Source organism: Cordyceps militaris (assembly GCF_000225605.1).
Source record: "Cordyceps militaris CM01 unplaced genomic scaffold CCM_S00002, whole genome shotgun sequence".
Classification (NCBI taxonomy): domain Eukaryota; kingdom Fungi; phylum Ascomycota; class Sordariomycetes; order Hypocreales; family Cordycipitaceae; genus Cordyceps; species Cordyceps militaris.
Genome location: NW_006271970.1, coordinates 2,789,192 through 2,815,280, shown reverse-complemented (window position 1 = coordinate 2,815,280; position 26,089 = coordinate 2,789,192). Strand labels below are relative to the sequence as shown.

Here is a 26,089-nt window from a genome sequence, read left to right as displayed (position 1 = left end):
GATCCCCAATCACGCTTTTGCCTCTGCCACCACACACGTTGTCAACACTCCCACCCGCCATTGAAAGCTCCTCGTCGGTAGGCGTTAAGCCATAAACAAAACGACCAAGATGTCGTCCGCTATTACCTCCCAGGTACGCATTGATGAACCCTTCATATCGATTGCCCTCCCGCCATATCAGCACAAGACATACTGCCCCTTTGCTGGAACGGGGGAGAAAAAGCCGCCCACAACTCTGCACGCCACGGACAAGACCGTCCAAACGCCTGTCGAGATGCTTCGCCATCCCCTCGAATCGGTTTCATGATTTTGGGGGCCAAGGAGCCGGCATGTCTAGATGATGTTAGAGTTCTGGCGCGTGTGTGCTCGGCATCGCGGCGTGATGCGCTGGCGACATGACCTGGCTATCGAAACTACAAAACAATGAATTCAGCTAACCCGTGCGTTTGTCTCACAGAACCGATTCGCCTACTTCGGTATGCTCCTCCCTCCTCCTTTTGCAAAGTATTTATCTTCGCTCTGGAATCGATTCGATATCAAAGGCGTCGCATACTCGGCAGCTTCCCGCCATCCCAACATTCCTGCCTACTAACCGTCCCTCGATTATCAGGCAACGACGAAGACGGTGATGCCAAGCCCAATGCACCCGTCAAGACTGTCGACAAGGCTACTACCCACACCACCAAGCGCAATGTCGAGCCTCAGGCTCCCGTGAGAGCTGCTGGTGCTACTGGCAACCGTCGTGGCGGCCCTGGTGGTAGCGAGGGTGGTAAGTTCTACCGCGCGCAGCTTCTACAGCTATTCCAATGCGCAAGTGGCTCTTCGGGGATCGAAGCTAACCGGAAATTGTAGCATTCCGCGATCGCAACGCTGGCAGCACTCGCAACCAGACTCGCTCCACCGATGAGGCCCCCCGCGAGGGTGCCCGTGGTGGTGCTGCGGCCCGCGGACGTGGCGGTACGTCTTCCTCCAATTCTGCTCGTGGCGCTCTTCGCGCTGCTTCTGCAATGATGTACGGTACTAACACTCTGTTCAGGCCGTGGCGGCCGTCGTCCCCGTGAACAGGATGACCGTCACTCCCGTCAGGACCGAGAGTAAGTCGACCATGTGCTCTGCGGTCACAATCAATCCGCTGCATTTCAGCTAATATCACGCCCATAGCACCACTGCCAAGCAGACCGCTCAGGGCTGGGGCTCTACTGAGGGTAACGCCGAGCTGAAGGACGAGCAGGCCGGTGAGGCTATTGCCGAGGGTGACAAGAACGTCGCCATTGATGCTGAAGCTGAGCCAGCGGAGCCGGAGGACAACAGCGTCTCGTACGCCGACTACCTCGCCCAGCAGGCTGAGAAGAAGCTCGCTCTTGGCGGCCACAAGGTCCGTGAGGCAAACGAGGGCAGCAAGCTCGACAAGAAGTGGGCTGGCGCCAAGGCTCTCGAAAATGACGAGGAGGCATATGTCGCTGCTACTAGTGCTAAGAAGCAGCGTGAGCGTGAGCGTAAGGTCAAGCAGACTGTTGACTTTGACCCTCGCTTCGTCGAGGCCGAACGTCCCCGTGGCGGCGCCCGCGGTGGTGCCCGCGGTGGTCGTGGTGCTCGCGGTGGTGATCGCGGTGACCGTGGTGACCGTGGTGATCGCGCTGATCGCGGCGATCGTGGCGACCGTGGTGACCGTGGCGGTCGTGGTGACCGTGGCGGTCGTGGTGACCGCGGTGGTCGTGGCGACCGTGGTGGTCGTGGCGGCGAGCGTGGTGCCCGTGGCGGTCATCCTGCTGCTGCTAACATCAACACCAAGGACGAGTCTGCTTTCCCTAGCCTCGGCAAATAAGCGACCAATGGCCTGATCCCTCGCATTTCTGATTTGACAGCGTTCTGTTGTCACCGCGGTCATACAACCAACGGAGGGAATGCGCTCGCGTCGCTGCGGCTCAACGGGACAAACGTGAATTGCGTTTGTTGGGATAAAAGAAGGCATAATACGTGGTTCGCATGAGCGGGCAATGAGTAGTGAACTGCGTCTTTCACAGCTGAGAAATTGTGGATGCGATCTCCTTCCTTCTGTCTTTTTCTCTTCTTCAGAAGTCTAGCTTTCACATGAGCTGTTCCGTCTCCTCCCCTACATGAAAACGAAACACGAAAAAAAAATTGGCAGAAAGGGAATAAAAAGAGGCGAGAAACCAGGGGAAAATGAGGGTCTTCAAAACGGATAAAGTAGGGCAAGGGGGATATCTTGGCCGGGGAGATTCTGGGTCTGATGTATTCCGGGAAATCTCTGCGCGCCTTTCGAAACGTCTTCTTTTTTTATTTTTCGCATCTTGATGATGACACCACGGCACCCTCTTGTTGTTTCTGGGACATTCCTTTTCTCGTACTTGAAAATCACTTAGGTATACCGGTTGCTATTTTGAGTCTTGAATTTTCATTGAAAAAAATGGTTGGTTCTCTAGTGAAATTGATGAGGCTGTGGCTGCACGTAGATCCTGTATTTTTGGCCGCCAGTAAATCTTACACGTTTGTGTATACTTATTAGCCTTGTCGTATGTCCCGACTGAGGGTAGTGAAGGAGCAACTAGTATTAACAAGACCACCACATCGACGAAGTGGTGGTCATCAAACCAGTGAAGGATGGAACGACGTTATTACGACACAGGGGTTGTAGCCAAATAAGTCCAATCATCCGAGGCCCTTGTCTAGGTCAAGAAGATCTTTGCTACATCGCGATGTGTCGTATGCAGGGTAGGTCGCCAACATATCTCAACCATATCTCAATGCTGATGGTATGAGGCGATTTCGGCGGGTTTTGGTCTCTATCAGAGCTTGGTCGCGTGGCCAAATGGCAAGGCGTCTGGCTACGAACCAGAAGATTGTGGGTTCGATCCCCACCGTGACCTGAGAATGTTTTATTTTTGTCCTCGTTTCCTTTTTTTCGTGCCTGGGCGAGTTCGGCCTTGATCTCTCGCTTATATCTTGGCGATGGGTTTCGGCTGCCATGTGGCTGTGGGTTCTCTTGAACTAGCACGTGGAGTTGAAGCTTTCGTCTTCCACATGCGTAACTAGTAACTAACTAATGCTTTCTGACAAGTTTCAGGAACTCTTTCTTCCTTACACTATCATTAATCGATCTGCTACTTCAAGCTCTACCATCCCCTGGAGCTGTTTAATATCTTTTCTGGCCAATTACATTACATTCCGATATATTCTCAACGACGACACAGGAGTCTTGGGAGTGCTTTGCCCTTGTATCTGCTGTGGGACTGGCGAGCTTGTTGTAAGTTGCTAGCCACAAAAATTGTCGAGATTGAATTGCGCGTGGAGCTCGGGCACAATTGGAGTTTCATGATTCTGCAACAGTCTGTTCTCGTACTTCGAAACTGTCAACGTCAAGTCTAATTCGTACTTAGAAGCGAATCGTAGCATCAATACGCAAACCTCTCATAGCGATACGTGACCTTCATTACCAGGCAGAAAAAGATCCCTAAGGCCGCTTTAGAACATGCTGCCGACGATTGCTGAAGAAGCGGCTCGTCACGGCTATGCCGTTTCTTGGACAGCGAGAGCCGAAGCCCTGGACCACAAAGCGCCTTCCCAAAGAAGACCGCAAAAGATCGCAGAATATCCGAAAGTAGAAAAGATCTCACCGCAGAAACTTACACCTCGCTCTGGCGTGTCAGCGCATACAATTCATTACCCGGCCCTATAGATAATGCGCCAGCGCGTGCGAGGGCCGGGATGAATGAAGTGCGCCAGATTGCGCCATGCCCTCAAGCCCATGTATCCCATTGCGAGCACCAAGGGGACTCTCTTCTAACACCTCGGTCTAATTCGCCAGTGTCGCGAGCCAAGTGATCAGAGAAGGTGGGCTTTCGGCAGCTAGGGCGATGCGAGGTTCCTAATTAGGTAGGAGGGTATCAAGTTGATGAGCCCAGTTGATGCCAAGTCGGCCCCCGCCGGACAGATCTCCCATGCCACGGCATGGTTTGTGCGAAACAATGGAACCAGAGGCCGGGACTTTTCCCATTAAAGGTACCGATTCCGCTCTAAGAATAGCCACGACACCCCCCCTTCCTGCCACGTTCCGACCTTAGACTTGATGCCGGTTCAGCGGATATGGCCTCGCTTGCCTGGGCAACACGGCTTGGTTATTGCTCGATGCCGCAATCCCGAGGGCTGGTGATAGACCTCCCGAAAATGCCGTGGTGCCGGTGGGCTGCCATTTCCATGCTAGTTTGGCACGCGATTCGCTGTGAAATAGATGAAACACTTTACCGAGAATCTAGTGTTGGTGGCATCGTCTCCTATCTACTTGCTGCTAGGGAGTGATGAATTACCTCGCTTGACGCTGACGAGCTTTTGCCAGCTTCCAAGTGCGGATGACCACCATACCGTTGCCCTGCATTTGGAAGGTGATGAGTTTTGAAATCACGGAAACCATCGGAATACTGCGTTGAGAGCACCATGGTTTGGTCAAAGCCGAGCCACGAAGCTCGAAAAGAAATGTATAAATACGGCAGGAAATTCGAGCTGTTGAGAGCCAGACAGCAGATCTAGCAAGGACTCGCACAGTTTCAATCCAATACTTCCCACTTTCTCAGTTTCTATACAAGATGCAATTCTCCAACTTCGGAAGCTGGTTCGTCGCCGTCTTGTCGGCCTCGATGGCCGCGGGGGCTGCTCTGCCTCGCACCAAAGTTGGTGTCGTCGAATTCAAGCAGACTCGCAGCGAGAGATTTGTCGGCCGCAACGGCCCCCTGGCCCTGGCCCGCGCCTACAACAAGTACGGCATCCCCGTCTCGGAGTCTCTCAAGAACGCCGCGCAGACGACCAGCCAGGCGCACGCCAAGCGCGCCCAGGGCACGGCCGTGGCCAACTCGGACCAGGGCGATCTCGAATACCTCGTGCAGGTCGCCATCGGCACGCCCGCGCAGAACCTCAACCTCGACTTTGACACGGGCAGCGCGGACCTCTGGGTCTTTTCCACCGAGACGCCCAACGGCGGCAGCCACAGCCTGTACAGCCCCGGCCAGAGCTCGACCTCGCAGAAGCAGAGCGGCGAGACGTGGTCCATCCAGTACGCCGACGGCTCCGGCAGCTCCGGCGACGTCTACACCGACTCGGTGACGGTCGGCGGCCTCACGGTGCCGAACCAGGTGGTCGAGTCGGCCCAGCAGGTCTCGTCGCAGTTTGCAAGCGGCGACAACGACGGCCTCCTCGGCCTCTCCTTTAGCTCGCTCAACACTGTGACGCCCAACAAGGCCTCGACATGGTTCGACAATGTCCAGTCGCAGCTCGACAGCCCCCTCTTCGTGGCGGACCTGCGCCACAACGCGGCCGGCAGCTACGTCTTTGGCGGCATCCCCGGTGCGGCGCAAAACATCCTGTACACGCCCGTCGATAGCAGCCGCGGCTGGTGGGGGTTCAGCTCGAGCATCGGCGGCAGCTCCGTGAGTGGCATCGCCGACACGGGCACCACCCTGCTGCTCCTCGACGACTCCATCGTCAGCAACTACTACCAGCAGGTGTCGGGCGCCGTCAACGACTCCCAGCAGGGCGGCTGGGTCTTTGACTGCAGCGCGCAGCTCCCCAGCCTCTCGTTCAGCGTGGGCAACGGACAAATCACCATTGACGGCAGCCTGCTCAACTACGCGACCCAGGGCAGCCAGTGCTTCGGTGGTCTGCAGTCAAACAACGGCAACGGTCTGTCTATCTTTGGTGACATTGCTCTCAAGGCTGCCTATGTCGTCTTTGACGCTGGTAATAACCAGATTGGCTGGGCTCAAAAGTAAATACACATCTAGAAGTTTGCTAGCGTTCAACTCTGTTGATATTTCGTCCGCTAGCAGATTATTCAAGTATATATATTGAATTGCTCGTCGCTCTGGTACTGTGTTGTTATCAGTCAAGTGCTAACTTGAAGACTTAATTGTCACGTTATAATAGTGTACAGTTTTTGCATTATTCCTTTAGGAGGCACTAATCATAAAGCCGATTGGCGAATGTGGAGTAAGAGTATGCACGCCACCCTACGGTGAACACTCTTTTTTATAACTGCTTTATTTTATCGCGAGACTATTATGTAAGAGCTTTACTGTTCAAACTGGGGGTTCTCGAGATAATTTTGGTCTGATTTGCTGCCCACCTAGTCTACAGCACTCAGCCAACCACTTTCACGATTACTATGGTGATGTATGAGCTACCTCTACCTTGGTAGGAATGGGTGGTGATGAAAGTGACAAAGAAAAAACAAGATGAAGATTTCAAAAGAATTGCAACTTTGATCTTGAGCAGGACATGACGGATCAGTTTATTTTTTTGTCACCATTCTTGCCTCGTTCCGTGCTACAAATCAACGTTATTTCTTCACGGCAAAGCGTTGTGGGGTTCCAGGGACCATGGGGTTATATGGCAGCGCTGATTGGCTGTGTAGTCGCAGCTAGAAGATGCGTACCTCCATGAGGTACACTGGGCAACAGCACATGAAGAATTCCGTATGGGAAGTGTCTTTTTTCGGGTTGTCTAGAGTACTGAGTCTCATTCAAAGGAGGAATCAAGTACTAATTATATATACAGGAAAAATTAGTTACACAAAAGCCTGAATGGAAACAAAAAACCCAAGTACCTACACATGTCCACGCCTTCCCTCGCTCCAGCGCTCTTCCGGGGCCGAGGCTCGCTGCTGTCACGGACCTGTAATTTGTAGTAGCGGCTAATACCTGTACCTACCTGTGATCCTAACCTAGGAGGGAGGTACCTTAGTAGGCACCTAAGGGAGTTAGCCCAGCCAGGTACCTCCGAGACCCCTCAGCTACCAGTCAAGTCACCCCGGCTCTCCGCCTTGCAGATGCCATTGCGTGCATGTCCGAATTCTTTCTGGGGTAATTTCATCACCAGGCTCGTCGCTGGCCGACTAATTACCTGTTCCCTCCCTCCTCATCTGAGCCTTTTCTGTGACAGCGTCGCCATGTGGTAGGCCGCTGCGTGTATTGTATTACCTCGTGCCCGACCAGCCGACCCACCAGCCACCAGCAGTGCATCACACCTACCTGTACCTACCAAAGCTGTTAAGGTACTCTGTACATACAGTACATTAGTACCTACTACCTACCTTCCTTCAGGCTGTCGTCACCCAAAGCAAGCAAGCCCGCCCGACACCCTTTCTCCTGACGCGAGCACTGCATAATAAGCAAGCTGCGTTTGCGCTTCCCAGTCTCTTGCGTCGGAGTCTCTGCGCAAACATGACGGTATGTGCATGCTCGCCATTTCGAAGCTGCTGTTGCCTGCCTTGCGCCCATGGCCAGCTAACTGACAGCGCCTCCCTCCAGACCAAAGCCGCCAACTACATTGAGCAGCTCGACAATGCCCGCTGTCGAGGCGATTGGGCTGCTGTCCCTGAGCTCGTCCGCAAAGTCCGCAAGCACGCTCCCCAGAGAGAATGTATACCATCAACCTATCCTCAGCTGCCTTTACGAGCATTTGCTAATCTGCTCCTTTCTCCAGGCCTCACCCTGACCGCTGAAACCGAATGTGCCATTTCCAGTGCGACAACGGGTTCCGAGCGCCCCTCTATAGCCGCCATCGTCGAGAAGCTCAATGTTGACGCCATCATACCCAAGCTGCAGGCTGCCATCGACGGTGAGACGGCCAGCAGGCAGGATCCCTTTCAGGCTCGTGTGTGTGTCGGCTGGATGTACTGGGTCGTGGCTGAATATACTCTCGCCCTCGACCACCTTCCCGCTGGCCTCGCCGAAGCTGCCCAGGATGCCCGTGATACTCTGACCGAGTGGACCAGCGTCTGCGCCATGAAGTCCGCCTACCTCAGAGCCAATTGCCTCATGCGCGACAACGAGCGCCAGTTGGCCCTCGCCGCCTTTCAGTCCGGTCTGCCCTCCCTCGACCGCGTCTGGGGCGGCCAGCCTGTCCACTCCCAGCTCAAGTACTGGTCCGAGCTCTACCTGACCGAGTACTGCATCTTGACGAGTGAATCGATCCGCCAAGGAGACGTCACATTCGGCCAGCAAAACTCCATTTCTTGCTTCCGCGCCTGGGCTCGATACTGGGAGGCCATGTCGGCTCCCGTCACCGGTGGCTTTGGCTTCAAGGGCTCCGCCACATCCGTCCCCCGACGCTCAATATGGAACGAGTACTACCAGGGGCTCTCCAAGCATCTTCTCAATGACGACACATTTCCTCCTGCCAACCTTGGTAACGTCTCCGCCGACACACCTGCTCGGACTCAACTACGAATGGAGCTCAAGCGCGTTGAGGCCTCCTACGAAAAGCTTCTCCTGTCTGAGACGACATTTCCTCGAGCTGACGAACATCGTGCCGAGGTAGAGCAGTTTGTGAAGCAAGTTATGGACAATTGGGCTATTCTCTGTGGCCGTGGCTGGAGCGAAGGGGACCTTGGCCAGAGCGGTCGTGCCGGCATCACCCACGGCGTCCTCGAAACATTGTACAGCGCTGCAACGAAAACCTATCATTCTACACTCATTCTTCGATCACTATTCAGCGCCCACGTCGCCGTCGCTGAATTCGACCTTGCCTTCAAAGCGCTAGACTCATATCTTGAAATCGTAAACAAGGGGAAAGCCCGAGTCGCCAAAACCGGCATTCCCGAGCCTAGCTTGGACAGCGATGCTACTGTTTTGGAAACGATTTCTCAGGCTATCATGACCCTTTGCCGCTACGGCCACCACAAATCTGCAGAAAAGGCTCGCCAGCTTGGTGCTGAGCTCGAAGACTGGCTTGCCAGACTATCTCAGAACCAGTCTGGCACCGAATCCAGCAGTTTCGTCCCACCCCGCGTCATTGCGCTTGCTTGGCAAGCTATCGGCTTGTCCCATGCTCATTGGTCTCGCTCAACTTACGAAGCAGCGTCCCGAACTGAGATTCAGTCAAAGGCTATTCGCTGTCTACGGAAGTCGCTTTCTTCTGAATACGGCAGGTCAAAGGATACTCGCAGCATCTTTGCCCTCGGCGTGCTCCTTGCCGAACGCAAAGAACTCTCTTCAGCCCTCGAGATCGTCCGAGCTACGCTCATGTCTACTAAACGTGATGAAAGCAGTATCAACGATGAGCTCTACAGTGGCCCGTATTGGCAAGAGAGATCACTCATTTCCATGTGGCATCTCTTAGCGCTCCTGCTGAGCGCTCGTCAGGACTATGCCATGGCTAACAGAGCTTGCGATGGCGCCGTCGAACAATTTAAGGACCCATCTATTCTATTTGGGAAGACGGAAAACTTCAAGAGCGAGCATCTCAATGACGCGGAAGCAAAGAGCATCTCCACAGAAGTGCAAGGTGGGCTGGTTGATGAGATGGACGACTTCGAAAAGGAAGAGCTCCTCGAAGTCAAAATGACGCAACTGGCCCTCATCGAACTACAAGATGGCCCTAATGCAGCAGTCAACGCCAGCTACGAGCTTCTCTCGCTATTTACACGTCTGTTTGGCAACCTTTCAACCCAACCAGCCACGCACCCTCCGTCTGACGCTGGTTCCAAGACGGCGTCCGGTCGGAGCAGTCTGCGCGGCAGCATCTTTGCGTCCAAGGAGAAATCGCGGGCGCTGTCGAGGCAGTCGGACGAGGCTTTGAGAGATAGGGGCGCGGCACTCCCTATTAGACCTCCCACCTCTCAGACAGTGGCACCCTCCATTCAGGTAACAGACGAGACTCCGCGACCACCGACATCCAGCCGCGCTAGCCTTGGGCCCGGTGACGCCCCTCGACGCAACAGTCTGAAGAAGAGAAATCGCAGCCAGAGCAGAGGACAAACGACCACCAACGGCACACACATTGACGGCGAACCCTTCTTCACGCCCAACGGTGACGGCAGCCAGCCCAACACTCCAAGAGGCCCACCAGTCGCCATGTCGTCCTCGTTCCTCACACGCGAAAAGACAGTCTCTTCAATCAACTCGCGCGGCTCCATCATGTCCAAGGGCACAGAATTTTCAGAACTCTCTTTGGAAATGACACATGTACCATCACACCTGCTGCCGCTGGTGCAGTTCTCCAAGGACAAGGAGAGGTCCAGACGCACGGCTGTCCTGGTCAAGGTCTGGACAATGATTGCCGGCTTCTACCGTCGTGCACATATGCTTGACGAGTGCAAAGCTGCCATTACAGAGGCGCAAAAACTAGTACAGGGTTTGGAAACAGAGGCGAGTCGCGATCCTTCGGTCACTGGGGCCGCAAGGTCTAGCGTCTGGGCCGAAAAGAAGAGTATCGAGGCTCTGTGGGCTGATATTTCCTCGGAGGTATGTCAAAATCATGGACCTCTTGTTTTTCGTGCAACTTGCTGACCTTCCATAGCTTGGTTTACTCTCAATTGCCCGAGGCAAGCCTTTTGAAGCCCGGGCCGAATTCGAGAACGCTCTGACGCATTATCCCGACCACCCCGCCGCAACCATTGGCTTGTCTAATATTCTCCTTGATATCTACAGCGAGCTGCTTCTTCCCGAACCCGCCATCCCAGCGCTGACCAACAGCGAGGTGGCTTCCGACCCTGCCAGTGTTGCGCTGCACGAGCATGCCCGCAAAGCCGCTTGCGCCGCCGCGGGCTCCCTGCCATCTGTCGCGCTTGGCTTGGGGCCGTTGACCACGATTGAGGACGAGCCGGCTCTGGCTCCGGGCGCGAAACCGACTCCCGTTTTCAGCCGTGCTAGAGACAGCAGTGACAGCCTCCCTGCGCCCTACAAGACGACAAGCCTGCCACTGTCCGATCGCCTGGCTGCCCGCGACCGCGCCTACACGCTGCTCTCGGGGCTCACACGGCTGGGCACGGCGTGGGACTCATCGGAGGCGTGGTTTGCGCTCGCCCGTGCCTACGAGGAAAGCGGACAGCCTGATAAGGCCAAGGAGGTGCTCTGGTGGTGCGTGGAGCTGGAAGAATCGAGCGGCGTGCGGAGTTGGCGTAACGTTGCTGCCAACGGCTACATTGTTTAAAGTTGGTGTTATGTTATCCCTCGCTGGTCCCTGCCTCTTCCCTTTCTTAAGTTATCTCTGCTGCCTCCCTGATGTCTTGCCTTGCGTGTCCGATAATACACGCGAGCTCTGGCCGCTGATTCTGTATATGTCCTGTTTCCCTGTGTTTTGTCCCCTTTGTCGCAAAACCATCAAAAGTAGTTGTAATCAGCTTGCCTCTGTCATGGAACCTTTTCCTTGGTTTGGGGTTAGTCTCAAAAACGAAGAACACAAGATAGCATGACTAGATATTTATCATTACGTCTATCCATGACAGCTATATCTTGAGCAGCACTACTACAAAGACATTGTGATTTCCTAAGATCCGGCTGTAGGGACCGACGATCGTTCTTTTTGTGCTTTGGCTCGTGCTGTGCCAATAACAAGGACCCTGATCCTTACGGCGATGCCGGTCTGGTCCCGGTTGTAGAAATAAGCCCCGAAATTGTCTTGTGAAAAATGCAGCATAATTCGACATCGAAGCGGCTTGTTTGGATATTTGCAGAAAGAAACCCGGTAATATGAGCCAGCTGAAGGTTATTAGTCGCGTAAGTTCGCCATGCACGAAGTTGACCAGCTAAGCGAGCGCTCTAGATGATACGTGATAAAAAAGCCGACCATCGTAATGTAATGCATCGTTTCTCTTTTATTACTTTTGTTGTTCAGTATACCTGTCTTTATTTTTCGGCATCACAATCCAAAGTGTTCTCTGTCAGTATGGTTCCTGCTTGCCAAACGTCGCTTCCCAATCTTGCAAGCTGAGATGCTTTTTTTTTTAATACCCAGAACCTTGCCATTTATTAGGCAGCACGTATGGTTGAACTTAAAATGTGCCACAATTGTCTAATACGAATTATTTGAGCTGCCTATAAAATTTCCTTCTCCGCGCCACATTTCGCCTAACTAGACTCCTCCTCGAAGCCTGAAGCCCGACCCACATGTCCTGTGAACATCTGGCCTGGACCTTCAAGTCTCCCGATTCGCGGACGACAACCCTCAGTCGCTCCTCTTCGCAAGCCGCATCATCACCAACCACTGCAGCGCCATACGTCGAACCGCCAATACCGACTAGAGCTTCTCCGAGATACACATACTCCCTGACTGCGTATCCTCCGCCGACAGCGAGCCGAGCGCATAGTAAGCATACACGGCTGCGAAAGGAGCAAGAGCTTTGCGCGAGCGCTTTTTCAGGCCGATCCTTGGAGAAGAAAGCTCACTCAACGTCACCATACAATGCCTCAACCATTTGCTACGACATATACGAGGAGCGACTACCCTCTCTTCGCTGTTGACTTTGACCCAGAAGATGATTCGCGCATCGTCGCCGGCGGCGGCGGCGGCCCCAATCGTTCCGGCGTGCCCAACAAACTGGTAAGGCCATCTCTTTTCCAATGTTCATTGCGCTATTCCCCGCAGTCTCGCACACCGGCGACCAGCTTGCTGACTTGCTTGTGCGCGCCGCTCTAGACCGTCTTGGAAACCTCGGGCGTCGACGACCTGCGCATCGTGGGGGAGCTCGATCTACCGCGCACCGAAGATAGTGTCATGTCCCTTGCATTCGCCGGGCGCAAAGGGAAGACGATCAACGTTCTTGCTGGCGTCAATTCGCATCAGGATGAGGTTCTCAAGGGAAACAATAAGCACCTGCGCAGCATTTCGATTCGAGGCACCGGCTCCGACACGACCGTCAAGGAGGACATGCGCCACCCGCTCATTATCGACTCGGCCTCGGCTGTATACCAGAGGCTGCTGCGAGTCGCCGGGACCCTCGGCGCAGTGGCGTCTGCCAATGGCAAGGACCCTCAGATCGCACTCTTCGACGTCGCAAGCAGCAAGGGCAACACACTGAAACCGCGTGGGACGATTGAGCTCCCCAGAGAAGCGGAAGACGTCGACATTGTGCAGCTCGCGGACGGAAGCCATTTGCTGACATACTGCTACGGCTACGAATTGTTCCTGGTCAAGATTGGCAAGGACCAAGAAGATCCACATCTCATTTACAGCGTCCCCGAGCATGAAGCCAGCCGGCCCAAGTTCCGCTTCGCCCGGTTCCTTGGCCCCGAGTTTATTCTTACTGTCGCCAACATTGGTCGCACCGGCGCCGTTGTCCACGGCTTTCGCCTCCCCAAGGCAGGGCAGGAAAAGGCGCGCCTGGCCGTGTCCGCCAAGCTGGACGGCAGGACACAAGCCACGGCCTTTGCGCTCGCAAGTCTGACGCGCCCGACCTGGAGCCCCAAGGGAGGCATCGAATCTCTCGGCGACACGCAGTTTGTCATTGCCGTGGCGCGCGGAAACGCTTCCATTTCTCTCCTGTCGCTCACGCACGTCGCATCACCGGCCATCAACCTGCTCACCAAGCTGCACCCTCTGACAACGCTCCAGGGCGTCCACGGTAACAGCGAAATTACGGGCATGGCGCTGTCCACGTTTAGCACGCCCACGAAAAAGGCGGTGGCAGGGGAGACGCAACACCTCAAACTCGTGAGCGTCACAATGTCCAAGTCGATTGCGCTGCAGAGCATCCCCCTCAAACAATTCATCGACAAGACGCCGCGGAACAAGAATGCGCCCCCGCTACCCGTCCGCTACGTCACCCAGCTGGAGGCCAGACAGCCAACGACGGCCAGGACCGCCATTACGCTCTTTTCATTTGTGGTGCTCCTTCTCGGGCTCATCGGCCAGTGCATCTTCGAGATGATGGGCACGGGCTATCCGATCCTCAAACCGCAGCGCTTCTTCTCGAGTGCCTCGACGCCGGCCAACACGCCCATTGTCGCGCCACCGCCTTTGATGCGGCACCACGCCGCGCCGGTGGTCGCCGAGGTGGACAGCGCATCGCTGCTGCGGGACGACTTTCTTGCCAATATTGCCGGCGACGGGCCGGTGCCCACCGACATTGTCGTCTTGGTTGCCGAGACGCTCGCGCCTGCCGCTGGCGAGGCCGCAGGTGGCACCACTGCCGCGGGTTTCCAAGTCGAGACGCACGACGAGCAGGTCCACGGGCCGGGCAAGTCGTGGGAGGACCTGGCAGAAGCACAGCAGCACGCTTGGAAGGCTCGGTTGCGTGATGCCGGCGCATGGACGCAGCAGATGGGCGAAAATGTCTTCAAGGGCGTCTTATTTGGCGAGATTGGCGGTGCCATTGGTCAGGCCGTGGCTGGCTAATTGCCTTCACACTCGGAGCAGCCACGTCGGTTTCCTTTTGTGATTATCTTAAGATGGGAGTTGTGCGGGTCAAAAAGCAGAGATGGATTATTTCAAATTACTCGTAATGTACCGAGTGCCGGGGATTACACTTTATTATTTTGTTTACCTGCTGGGATATATACGCCTTGTTCTTTTGTTTACCTGCTGGGATTCTTTGAAACGACAATGAGGTGTTGACATGTGGGATGTGAAGGATGTAATTTAGATGCCCGGGGCTTCGCAACTCCTGTGCTTTTTTTATACGTGTACTATACTGTTTATATTGAAGAATCTACAATTTGGGATGTATCAACCAATGATGATCTGTACGGGAAGAGGGCTTGCTGATCGATGGTGGACAGGCGAGGAGATGAGTGCCACAGAGCAACTACCATGGCTGTAAGATTGAGCGTCTCGGCATCTACTGATTCGTTGTGTCACTTGCCTGACAGCCGGTCCTTGTTTTATTCTTGCCCACACCCAGTTCACAACGGTGATGGATAGATGCGGGTATACTTGCTTGGTTTTCTCAGATCTCTTGAGAGAATATATAGATGAAACCAGCCCAGATTGTGCCAAAACAAAAGAAGAAAAAAAGAGAAAATATCTCATCTTGGCCAGGCCTATGGACATGGTGGTAACTATGGTCTACAGGCCCGTGACACAACAAGTCCATCGAGGTTGTGCACTTCTCACCATCACGCGGCGCCACTCTGCAGCATCTTCAACAAGACTCGCGCCAGGGCCGCATGCTTGTGCGACCATGACAACTGGGCTCTTTTTCTTGCTTGGGTCGACAAGACACTGCTTGGGTCTGTGGCGGGCGGGCGGCGTCATGGTCACACCCCCAATTGGCCCGAGGTTGTCTCTGTCTCTGGTCTGCCCGCCCTCCATGATGGAGAGAACGGCGACCTCGAACTGAGGAACTGACTAGTTGACGCCCCAAGGACCGTTTTATGCATTTCCGGCTTTTCGTCTTTTTAAGCATGTTGCTGCTGCACCGGGGACGTTGCGGATATGCATAAAAAGAAAACGTCGACACGGCGGGGTTTGTCGCTCCCAAAGGTTACTGCAATGCAGGTTTGTAGCTCATTTTATTTTGGCTTGTGGCATAATGAAGAGAACCCCTGCTTCCTCGCTAACCCCCCTCCCCTTCCCCTCGACGGTCGGTGATTACTGCGCGCAACGCGCCGCGGTGCCTGAATCAATGCACGTGTAGCCAAGAGACCGGACGAAGTCCTCACCAGACGGCCGACAACGTCTATGTAGGACCAACGTCACGCGATACATGTACAGATTACTCTTAGAAACATGGCAACTTTGACGCCGTATTACAGATCGGACATGGGGCCATGCGCGTGACGCAACCCTGGTGTTTTTTCGGCATGGGTTTGGTTGAAAAGGCGCAAACAGCAAGGGACTTAATCGGGCATCGACAAGGTTCAGCGGGTGGTGCGACGAGCAAGAGATTTGAACCAGTTACACAGTATTATTAGTTAATACCTGAAGCCGCCATCTCCCCCACCAGGCGACAGGTTTTTCCCTCTTGTTGAAACCCCAAGCCGTCAGTCTGGTAACTGGCAAGCCTCCATCGACTTGATGCCACTTGGATGAGCAGATCGACACGCTGCAATATTACGCGAGAGCCGGTAACAAGGTTCAGTTCAGCGTGAAGAACATGCTGCATGTACAGTGGTGTATGCACGTCAACTTGTGTCTTTGCTCGCCGACGACTTGGACGGGTTGTGGACAAGGTGCGCCCCCTCCCTCCCGAACAAAGAGCCTTTTTCTCCGCTTGGCTTCTGTATGGTCGATGGCTTTTGCCCCTGAGGCTGCATGTCGCATGTATTAAGCAACTTGCAGAGTATTAACTATAGGACAAGTCCTGTCGAAGAATGAGTGTGTGGGGGATTGCCCAACACTCCAGCCGGCGCCCAAATAAAATCAACGAGCTATACATGTCCTCTTGCCAGACCTGGAGACACTATTTCGTATTGTGGGAGCCTTGTGCCACCACCACCAAGGAGGGGACTTGATTCCCTGGACCCGCGTCTTCCTGGCCGCAGTTCTGGTTTCCTTCCCCTTCGGGGGCGTGGATCGGCGCGGCAGGTTCCATTGCGGGAGCTAACTAGTTGGTTGTTACTGAGAGAAGTGCAAGACGAGGAAAACCCCAGAGTTGCCCCCAAGTCCCGCCCCAAAGGCGACGACAATTGGGCGACCAGGTTGGGAACTCACTCCCCCCCACCGACCGTGACGAGGAAAGGGAATACGATGGGCCGTTTGTGTGCTACTTGAGATTGAATTGGGGTTTCTGCAGAGATGGGCCTATGAAGCGGCGGCGGCCATGCGCCAAGTGTGGGAAACGGATAGACAAAGGGTTGTGATGAAAGCGTGTGTGTGGTTACACGGCTATCCGCTTCCTTGGTGACCGACCCAATGGTCGAGGTTTCCCTTCCTCTCAAAACCGCCCTCTAAGAGAAGACTAGTTATCCTCTTCTACTGCTGATTTTGAGCATCTCTTGGTAGACCGCGGCTAACTAACTAGCTTGCCAACGGCTGCAAAGAGGCAAAACGACCGAGCGCCAGCACTAACAACAAAAATAGACACAATGCAAGTAAACGAGACAGTGCTGACGTTTCAGTCGCTCCAGCTTTGTTTCACCGTCGAGCGCTCGACGTGAAACAGAGAATGGTTGCTCCCGCCAGGTACGGGCAACGCACAAGGACGCGCGCATCCCATCTTTCTTTGCATGAATGGGTGCATGGTGTCATGTTGGCTGGTCGGTTTGAGTTTTTTTTACGTTTTTTACAGTTACTGATGTAAAGGAACGACAAGAGACGAAATAAACACGAGACAAGGACTGAGAAAAAGTTTGGGTACCAGGTAGTTATTATGTGATGCACACACCACCTGCAGGTCGCCCGGCCTTGCCGGGTGGGGGAAGGAGGGAAGGAAAAGAAAAGGGCAACAGAAAGCATGGGCTGGGCTCCTGGAAGAAAAAAAAGAGGCGATTTGCCGCCTCTTTTGCGTGGGACGGTTCATTCCAAAACGTTCCCGGCTCGCCGGTTCAAAAGAACCGTCCGCCGTCTTGTCCAATCACGGCGCATTGCTGGTGGCAAGGACATAGATCGCAGACAGGGGACGCAGGGTCGGTATGTAGTTATGTCCAGGGACGAGGCGAGAGAATGGGACGGGGTGGGTGCGGCCCTGACACGGGCTGGGAGGTGAGGGTTCGGGGTAACCTGGAGGGTTGGGACCTGGATGGCGGTCCTATGTATCCGGAGGACTACTACTCTGTACTGGCAACTTCATGGCATATATGAAAATGCAACTACAAGTACGACGAGGAAGAAGAGAGACGCGACGACGCCCGAGTCGATAGAGGCCGCCAACAACCTTGTTTTCAGCTGGCCGCAGAGATGGTTTGACAGCAACGTATGTATGTAAGCTCAGCTGGACCGCCTTTCTGTTGACAAGCCTTGCTGGGCACGGTGAGCCGGATAAGGCGTATCAAACGGCGGTGCTGGCGCGCCAACAGCCCGTCGGTCATGCTCAGCCGCGCTCAGCTTCACAGAGAGGTTCCCAGTGCGAGTCCGAATGCAGAGAAAAGGCGGGTTCGTATGCTGCATGAGCGTGCTATACGAGGGATTTGCGTCCATGGCGTTGATCTTGATTTGGAGAATCAAAAAAAGTCGAGCCGTGCCGGGGCGAGGAGGGTAATACAAGATGGACACAATGCTGTGTGAGTGAGTGCCTAGCAAATCGCCACGTACGGAGTCTGCGCGGAGTCAAGGTGGCGCCGCCGGACCGCAAATAACAAAGAAAGCAAACCTCTCTGTCTCTTTCCTGTCCTGTAGTTGCCTAGTTTACTGGATGGGCGCCGCTTCCAAAAGAACAAAAAACAGGTGCTTCTCTTTGTCTGTCGTGCATATTGAGCCGTACTAACTAGTCAACGAAGAATACAGTGTGATCCATGGTCATCTCAGAGAAAAAGGCCAACTAGGGAAAGAAGAAGAAAGGGAAAAAAGGAAAAAAAAGGAAAAAACGGGGGTATTTTCGTGGCTTGCAGGGGGAGTGAGTCTGAGGCTATTGCAAGCCAAAATCGCATTTCTGGGCCGTCCAACGTGGCGTAGGCGTCGACGCTAAGCCCGATATTGATAGGCCGGGGGGACTGGGGGGGGTGTTGCCCAGCTGAGATTTTCTCCTTGGGGGGGGAATACAATATATACAAAGAGAGAAAAGTTCCGCCCGTTGCCGAGATGTTGATGCTTCTGTGTAGATGGTTGGTGAAGCCGGAACGTCTCGAAGAGGGACCGTTATGGCTTGAGCATCAGCAGAGGGGGGAAAAACGCAACTAATTTGCATGAAGGAAGAATAAAAAAACTACTGAAAAAAAAAAAACAGAAACAAAAGAAAATGAGGTTGTGCTTTTCGCCGGTTTCAAAGTGCGTCGGGATGCTGGCACCCCCCCTGCGCTTCTCATCCCAGTTGCTGAGATGAAGAATGGGGTGGGCAGTGGCTTGTGCCCCTGTAGACAGTTGACAAGCCTGGATGGCCGAGTTTGTACAAATTACAAAATTACGGATTAATCGTCTACGAATTATTACCAGTAATTACAGATTTCTGTGTGGACCAGGTGCGGACGACGACGAGTATAGAGTACTCCAGGGTAATTGGGAACAGAGCCAACTATTTCCTCTCGCGGCAGGATTGGTTTCTTCTGCCTTGCCAACAACGGCGCTTCTAGCTTGTCTTACAAAACGCGATAGAAACAGTCGTGGTGGTGTGCCCTTCCTTGTTGGTGCACAAATGGCCTGCATCGTGACACGAGCCGCCCCCCGGAAGAGTGAGGGCTGCAGAAGAAGTTGATACGGTGCGAAGTCTGCAACGGAAAAGAGCCTACAGACCGACATGTCATATTGACTCTTTTTGCTGCGCACTCTTTTGCTGCGCTTACATGCATCGACTCCCAGTGCGTGATCCGTACCATGACCGACTTGTGCAGACGTCGCCAAAGTTTGCACCAGCACGTCTCAAGGATAGTTACAGTTTGTTCCTTTCGACTCTGCAGACTTTCCAACAAACAAAACACGCGACCAAAGTTGACTTGGCTCATTCATATGGCATATTGCCCGACGATGCCAATTTTTCAGAGGCGCCACCCAGCACCTTTTACTAGCAGCTCCACGAGCCAGGGTCCCATGCTCGAATCCGCCATGGAAACCGCCATGTCTCTGGCGCAGGACCAAAGGCACGGGTTCTTGGGCAAGGCTGCCTGGCTGGTGGGGGTTATTGCTTGCCAGTTACTACTTGGAAATGGTGCTTTGCGACCTAGCAAGTATTAGCGCGCAGTCCATCTTGGTCACCAGACAGACGGTCATTGTGCAATGAAATTCCTGTCGCCACGCTCTGCATCTGGCAGATCTTGTGCGAAACAGGGACATACATCCATCAAGGCCGCAGAAGCGAGAAATCAAACATATTTGGCCCACGGTGGGCAGGGTCCGTAGTTACTAGTTGCTGATATGGTACAACGGCACTACGGACCAGGGTGGTTGCCAGTCGGACAGGGTCCCAGAGAAAACATCGTCGTGTGTTGCTATTCAACACCCACCCATCGGTGAGGAGCGTATGAACTAATTAAAAGGCAGATTTGGAAGGGAGATTGAGACGAACAGTCACTGTCACTGTCTGTGAGGGTGGCCATGATAATGCGACGATCCAACTGTCTGCATGTCGATGGCGAAGAAAAAAAGCCGATCCGCTGCGGTAGCCGAACATGGACTGTTTCCTGTCTCATTTAGTTGATGAGTCGAGTGAAAGGTGCGTTTGTGTGACGAGATCTTCCCTTGGGTTTGAGGGGAGGTGGTGGCCTCACCCCACCACATTGGACGGCCATGGGGAGTCGGGGACCAGGATCATGGGCACATCCCTGGCTGTGCGTTACCACGGACGAAAATAGGTGGCTTCGTGAGCTTGGTATGTACGGGCAAAGCCGGTGGGAGATGAGTTTGGCCGTGGGCGCTCCTTTTCTGGTGAATCTGATTGCATACGAGATGGTTAAGAAAGAGTGTATATGGATGGGTACTGCGATATAATAATGAGAAAAAGCAGGGCAACAAGGCAGCAGAGGAAAAGAGGGCCATCTAGATGCAAGGACGCAGCAAAAAGCGGCTCGGTACTCATCAGGCGCCGCGATGCATGGGCAGGGTGTGAATGGATGGATGGAGGATGAATGGAGGACGGATGGAAGCAGCACTTGAGAGGTTTCTGGTTTCTGGTGTGGTGCATTATACTCCGTACACAGGTTGAGTTGCTGGCAGTACCCGCAAAGCAGCATATCGCGGAAACAAGAGAGCGCGGACCGGGTGTAACTGGAGAGAGGGCGGAGGAGGAGGAGGAGGAGGAGGAGGAAGACGACGACGAGGAGGCGGAGAGAGGAGGCGGAGAATGTACGGGTAAGGATGGGCATGGTTCATGTTTTGTGCAGGCTGTAATAGTTGATGGTTAAACGTCGAGTCCCTCTTGGCGATGGTGGGCGGGGGAATAACTGGTGGTTTGTTGGTGTTTTGTCTTATTGCTGGTAGTGGTAGTGGTGAGTGGGTGGCGATGGTATTTTGGCATGTGCGTCAGAGGCGTTTCAGGCGGGAGTGTGCGACGAGGCGAGGACGCAGACGAGGCGCGAGGACAGACGGGAAGCGGGAAGAGAAGAGAAAAATCGAGGGCAATGTAGAGCGAGTGAGGTGAGGATGAAGGCTCTTGAGGATTACTTGTGATACTTGCCATGATGAATGAGGCGATGAATCGAGTATAATGTGGTGATTATTGCCGTCATGGCGACAAGGAAGGGCCCGGGTGGAGGGCAGCATCATTCATCAGTGTCCCGCAGGCCGGGTACCTGAAGTACCCAGGCCGCGTGTTTGTTGTGGTGCTGGTACATGATGGGTGGGTTGGTGCATCGACGCTGGGCGGACTGGCGCAGGCAGTAACTGGGTCAAGCACGCTAAGTACCAAGCTTGCAAGCCTAGCAGCGGTTGCTTTGGCTGCTAGCGTCGGCAGAGGGCAGCAGGGGGGAACCGCCCCAGTGCAACAAGTCAGAGGATGTCGGGAAGGGGTTTAGCGGGAATGTGAAGCAGGCCCGGATTTGCGAGGATTTTTGTGCAGGGACGAGCAAGATGGCAGAAGGATGGAAGAAGCGTGGAGGGAGAGGTGGGAGAGGTGGGAGGAGATATGGGGGGCAGGAGGCTACGCTCCCCACCACCACTACTAATGTACCTACCTAGGTATGTACAGCAAACCAGATATCGCGGCATGGAGGAAAAGAGCCGCTGAGGTGGGATGACGGGAGCGGGAGTGGGAGGGAGGGTAGAGGGGAAAATCTTGATCAAGGCCGACGATTTTACGAATTGTAGTTGGCGAATGGGCAAATACGCAAATACGCAAATACGCAAATACGCAAATATGCAAATATGGTATGACAGTTGCTGGTCAAGGTGCCAGCGCTACTCGGTACTAACCTACACCACTGTACCTCCTACTACCTACTAACCTGTTAGGAGGTACGTATGTTGTGCCGTGTACTTGGCCGAGCTGGTCGTTTCATCCTTGAATTCCTGCCATGAAAATAACGAGAAAAACCACCGCCAGTTCCCGCAATAAAGAGAAGAACCATCATGTCAGACTGCGTGCGCTCTGTATTTATTTGCGCTGCTGCTACTATTCGCCGTCCAGCTCCTTCGCTCCCACCAGCAACCAGACCAGCCAGCAGCACGCTGCAGACGTGCCCAATCACGCGCGTGGCCCAGGTCAGTGTGCACTGTGACTCTGTGTGTGTGTGTGCTGGGGAAAAAAAAAAAAAAGGCCAGGCTCCACCAAGAACCTTAATTCGTGCTTCCCGCCTGGGCCCTTGGGGACGCTAGTGTCGTGATGGATGGAAGGGTGCTGGCTGGCGTCTGTCAAGAGGATGAAGCGCTTCATGTCCGTCTGCCAGTAGTTATATCGTCTTGGCCGCAGGAGCAAAGCTCCATGATAATATGATTATCGTATACATGCCAATGTAAATCATCATTCATCATTCATCATCCGCGCGCTTCATTCTACCGGGCGCACGTCCATACAGACCAAGTCCATTGTTATTCCAAGGCGGCACCCCCCCCTTCCCTAGGCCGGCCCACCTAGGTACCATCTGGCGGTCGTGTCGCCAATAATTTACCAGGCCAGCGCAGTGAAGGTAGGTAGGTACCAGCCAGTACCTACCTTGGTACCAACCCATCCATGCAGTCCAGTCAGGTAGGTAGTTGGGTACTACCAGGTAGGTACCCAGGTAAGTACCTGTAGTAGGTAGCCCAGTCTGGCCCGACCCCGTCACACCACCCTCTCAGTCCCTCAGTCTCTCTCACTCTCTGCCCTCTTCCTCTCTCTTTCTCGCCCTCTCTCGCCTTCCTCTCACCAGGTTACCTCACTTCGCTTCTCTTCTCTATATCATCTCATGGCCTCTCGTCCCTTCCCTTGGACTCTCACCACCGCCTTGGCTTGGCCCGCCTACCGACCTACTGTACTCTTTTCTGCAGATTACTAGTTCCTCCACTCCCACCCTCCCGCCCACCTTCACCCACTCACTCTCACCACAGGTACCTTGTCTTACCTATCTATACCCGACAAATACTTACCTATACCTACACCTCTCTTTCTTCTCCGCCCTGTGCCCAGCAAACCACCTTCTCTTCCTTTCTTCACATCACCACCTCTCACCCCCTCCCGCCCCCGTCTCTTCATCCTCGAAGCAACTCTTCTTTTTTTCTTCTTACTTTTTTTTTTGTCCCGGTGCTCGTTGGCTTTTTCGTTTAATTCTCTTCTTTCCACGCGCCGGCTTGACTTGTTGCCGCTCTTACGATTCCCTCCGGCTACGCCAATTTCTCCCCCAGCCCGCCGCTGTGCACGTTAAACGAAAACCCTCTTCCACCGCCCACATCCTTCGCCATTTCAGATACCCTCGCGGCCCTTTCGACTCCGATACTCGACCATTACATCTTTTTCCCTCGTCGTCGTAATCGCTGCGCGCCCTGCGCCCTCAATTCCCGCGCTACCTCGCGCGCCGTTTCTTACCTGGAACCCAAGCACTGCATAGCCATTCTTCCTCGACCGACTTCTTCACGATACCACGCACGCGCCACGCCCGCCTACACCTACCTCATCGCTCTTCATCGTACGCTTTCATCCGCCGCCATCATCCACGCTTTCCCATCGAACCGCATCCCCTCATCTAACGCTCAACCCGTGGCTACAAGACCCGCGCGACCCTGGTACTCGAATCTACATGCTACCTTACGCCTGTCCGTAGCCTCGACTCCGCCATCACTCCGGCTCGGAGGCTTGCAAACTTTACCAATTTAGCCACCGCAAAGTCCACTCAACCAATCTCGTTGGAACTTGACCCTTGGTCCAACTTTCTTGTTGTCCATCGCCTCTCCGACTACCACCTAGAACTCCGCGCGCAACACGCTCCTCCCATCAGCGTCTTGGCGACCCTTCCCCATATATTTCACTCCAGATTCGATTCCAATACTCTGCCCGTCCTGCCTATTGAGTTCTTCTCCCATCAGTCACCGCGGCAATGGCCGCCAATATGCAGCAAATGGCTGCCGCTGGCCATATAATGTCCCAGCAACAGATGCAGCAGCACCATCGCACCAACTCCAACCAATACGGTCAGACCATCGTTGCTCGACTCAAAAGCACCCAGGTCCCCTCGGCAGACTGGCACGTCGACGTCTCCCTGAATGATCGCGTTGGAAAGACTCTGGAACTGTAAGTCGCTTTCAAAGATGCGCAGCCTCGCATTATTGCGCCTGCCTTCTGTCATCTTTGACCTAAACTAACCCTTCTCTTAGCTTTTCCAATGTCACACTTGGCTCCTACATAGATCCAGGACGCGCGTTGGAGATGTCCGTAGTCTTTGAAATTAACGCCTTCTCAAGTTGTGCATCCAAGGTAGCCCACACCGCCGTCATTTTTACCACACCCCCTGCTGACCTTGATCCCAGGAACAATACTTCGGCGTAATAAAGGGCAAGATTATGGATTTCTTCAAGAAGCGCCAAGAAAACAGCAGCAACCTGCAAAATGGCCTCAATGCCAGCGCCCAAGCCCAAGCCCAAGCGACCCTCAACATGCAGCAGCAGATGAATCGAGGTTTTGGTCCCCAGCAGGGCTTCCCTGGCATGAACCAAGGCATGCAGGGCCAGCAAATGCCCAATCAACAACAGATGCTCCAGTTGCAGCAGCAACAGCAGCAGCAGATGGCTGCCAGCATGGGCATGGCTACTCAGGCGGGCCGGGGTATGCCCGGCCCAGCTCAACAATTTACCATGGGCCCTGGTGCACTTGGCCAGCGCCCACCAGGCATCACCAACGAACTCGCCCGCCTACCCCCCGCTGATCGCGAAAAGGTCAACCAGCTTGCCGGAAAACTCTTTAATCAGGCGTCAGAAAACACCAAGAACCAGTTCCGCAACCAGGTCCGCAATAAAATGACTCCCCAGCAGAATGCCGATATTATTGCCCACGGCCGCGACCCTTCTATGCTAGTCTTCCAAAGCCAAGCCTTTCAGGCCCTCTCAAAGCAAGCCGCCCTTAGCAGAGCCCAGCAGGCTGCCGTCGCCGCCAACATGATGCCTCAGCCGGCCGCCATGATGCAGCAGCAGAATAGTCAACAGCGCGCCAACATGATGCCCAATGGCCAGCCCGCCGGTCACGACTTCTCCCAGTTCGCCCCCAGCATGGAGAGCATCAAGGACCAGCAAATGAGCGGCCTCATTGCTCAACAAGCCGGTCAGATGGTCGTTCCTGCTAGCGGTACCACTAGAAATGCCACGCCCCAACCGGGGAATCCAGCCATGGTCAACCAGGGCCAGAACCAGACACCTCGCCAAGGTCATCAGCCAGGTCAGCAGCAGATGAAGTTGAATCAGGCCTCACAGCAGGCGCAGGCTGTCCAGATGAAGCAGATGCACAGCCAGCAGGGTGGCGGCATGGACCAAAATCAAAGTCCTGCCATGAATCCTGCCATGAATCCTGTCATGAATCCTGCCATGAATCCTGCCGCGAACCGTGGGCCCAATGGTGTGAATCCCATGGGACCCCAAGGTGCTCGGCATGGGAACATGCCTTTTGGCAGCCTGCCGCTCAGTCAGCGGTTTCCGCAGAATTCGGGTTTGCAAACCATGGTAATGACCATGGCTGGCACTCTGACCCCGGAGCAGCAACATCATCTGAACCAGATGTCAGATGATAAGATCTTCGACATGGTACGAAGGTGGGCCGGCCAACAACATCAACAGCGACAGCGTGCCACTCAAATGAGTGCCACTCAAATGACTGCAGCTCACTTGCAACAGCAAGGTCAAATGAACCAGAACCTAGCTGGCACAGCTCTCCAAGGAGGCATGCAGCCGCAGCAGCAGCCCAACACCGCCGGCCCGAACGGCGGCCCTGCCCAAGTGCCAGGGGCCACCCACGGCGCAAATCCTCAAATGCAAACCGTTATGGACAACATGGACGTTCCGCCGCAGGTCCGTCAAACGATCCTCGTCAACTTACCACCTGAAGTCAAGAAATGGCGCGACCTCAAGATGTGGGTTAATTCGACCAACAATATTGCGCCACAAGCCAAGGCTGCCCTTACTCATTTGCAAAAGTCGCAATTTCAACATTGGTGGACGAATCGTAGCCAATTAGCCCAACAGCAACAACAGCAACGACTACAGCAGCAACAGCAACAGCAACAGCAGCAGCAACAGCAGCAGGGCAGCAACAGGGTCAGCCACAAAATCCTCAACAGGGCCAGCAACCCCACCAACTTGCTCAGCAGCAGCAGCAGGGCCAGCGACCGCAGCAGCAGCAGCAGCAGCAGCAGCAACACACAGCAGCAGCAGCAGCAGCAAC

General features: G+C 54.3%; 6 protein-coding genes across 6 annotated transcripts in view; 5 read left to right on the top strand and 1 right to left on the bottom strand.

Moving 5' to 3' along the window:
• Positions 1-109: 109 nt before the first annotated feature.
• On the top strand, positions 110-1,825 carry CCM_02814 (telomere and ribosome associated protein Stm1, putative; the record flags this gene model as incomplete). Its single annotated transcript, XM_006667966.1, has 6 exons — positions 110-133; positions 434-440; positions 611-769; positions 853-957; positions 1,037-1,094; positions 1,162-1,825. 6 exons carry the CDS (start codon positions 110-112, stop codon positions 1,823-1,825), a joined length of 1,017 nt encoding a protein of 338 aa, XP_006668029.1.
• Positions 1,826-4,601: 2,776 nt separating this feature from the next.
• CCM_02813 (endothiapepsin precursor) lies at positions 4,602-5,780 on the top strand (the record flags this gene model as incomplete). Its single annotated transcript, XM_006667965.1, has 1 exon — positions 4,602-5,780. The coding sequence occupies one exon, from the start codon at positions 4,602-4,604 to the stop codon at positions 5,778-5,780; it is 1,179 nt and encodes a 392-aa protein (XP_006668028.1).
• Positions 5,781-6,446: 666 nt separating this feature from the next.
• CCM_02812 (filamentation protein (Rhf1), putative) lies at positions 6,447-10,941 on the top strand (the record flags this gene model as incomplete). Its single annotated transcript, XM_006667964.1, has 6 exons — positions 6,447-6,482; positions 6,565-6,683; positions 6,754-6,847; positions 7,110-7,235; positions 7,293-10,253; positions 10,309-10,941. 6 exons carry the CDS (start codon positions 6,447-6,449, stop codon positions 10,939-10,941), a joined length of 3,969 nt encoding a protein of 1,322 aa, XP_006668027.1.
• A 539-nt stretch (positions 10,942-11,480) lies between these two features.
• CCM_02811 (uncharacterized protein) lies at positions 11,481-14,124 on the top strand (the record flags this gene model as incomplete). Its single annotated transcript, XM_006667963.1, has 3 exons — positions 11,481-11,507; positions 12,082-12,330; positions 12,427-14,124. 3 exons carry the CDS (start codon positions 11,481-11,483, stop codon positions 14,122-14,124), a joined length of 1,974 nt encoding a protein of 657 aa, XP_006668026.1.
• A 5,896-nt stretch (positions 14,125-20,020) lies between these two features.
• On the bottom strand, positions 20,021-20,932 carry CCM_02810 (uncharacterized protein; the record flags this gene model as incomplete). The annotated part of the gene is made up of 3 exons (XM_006667962.1): positions 20,021-20,082; positions 20,134-20,187; positions 20,698-20,932. The coding sequence occupies 3 exons, from the start codon at positions 20,930-20,932 to the stop codon at positions 20,021-20,023; spliced, it is 351 nt and encodes a 116-aa protein (XP_006668025.1).
• Positions 20,933-23,759: 2,827 nt separating this feature from the next.
• The window catches only part of CCM_02809 (uncharacterized protein), a gene marked incomplete at both ends in the record, with an annotated part of 4,656 nt that continues 2,326 nt past the window's right edge, over positions 23,760-26,089 (top strand). The window contains 3 exons of the mRNA XM_006667961.1: positions 23,760-23,953; positions 24,037-24,136; positions 24,190-25,962. Of these exons, the coding sequence (XP_006668024.1) occupies positions 23,760-23,953; positions 24,037-24,136; positions 24,190-25,962 (2,067 nt within the window). The remainder of the gene's footprint in view (positions 23,954-24,036; positions 24,137-24,189; positions 25,963-26,089) is intronic.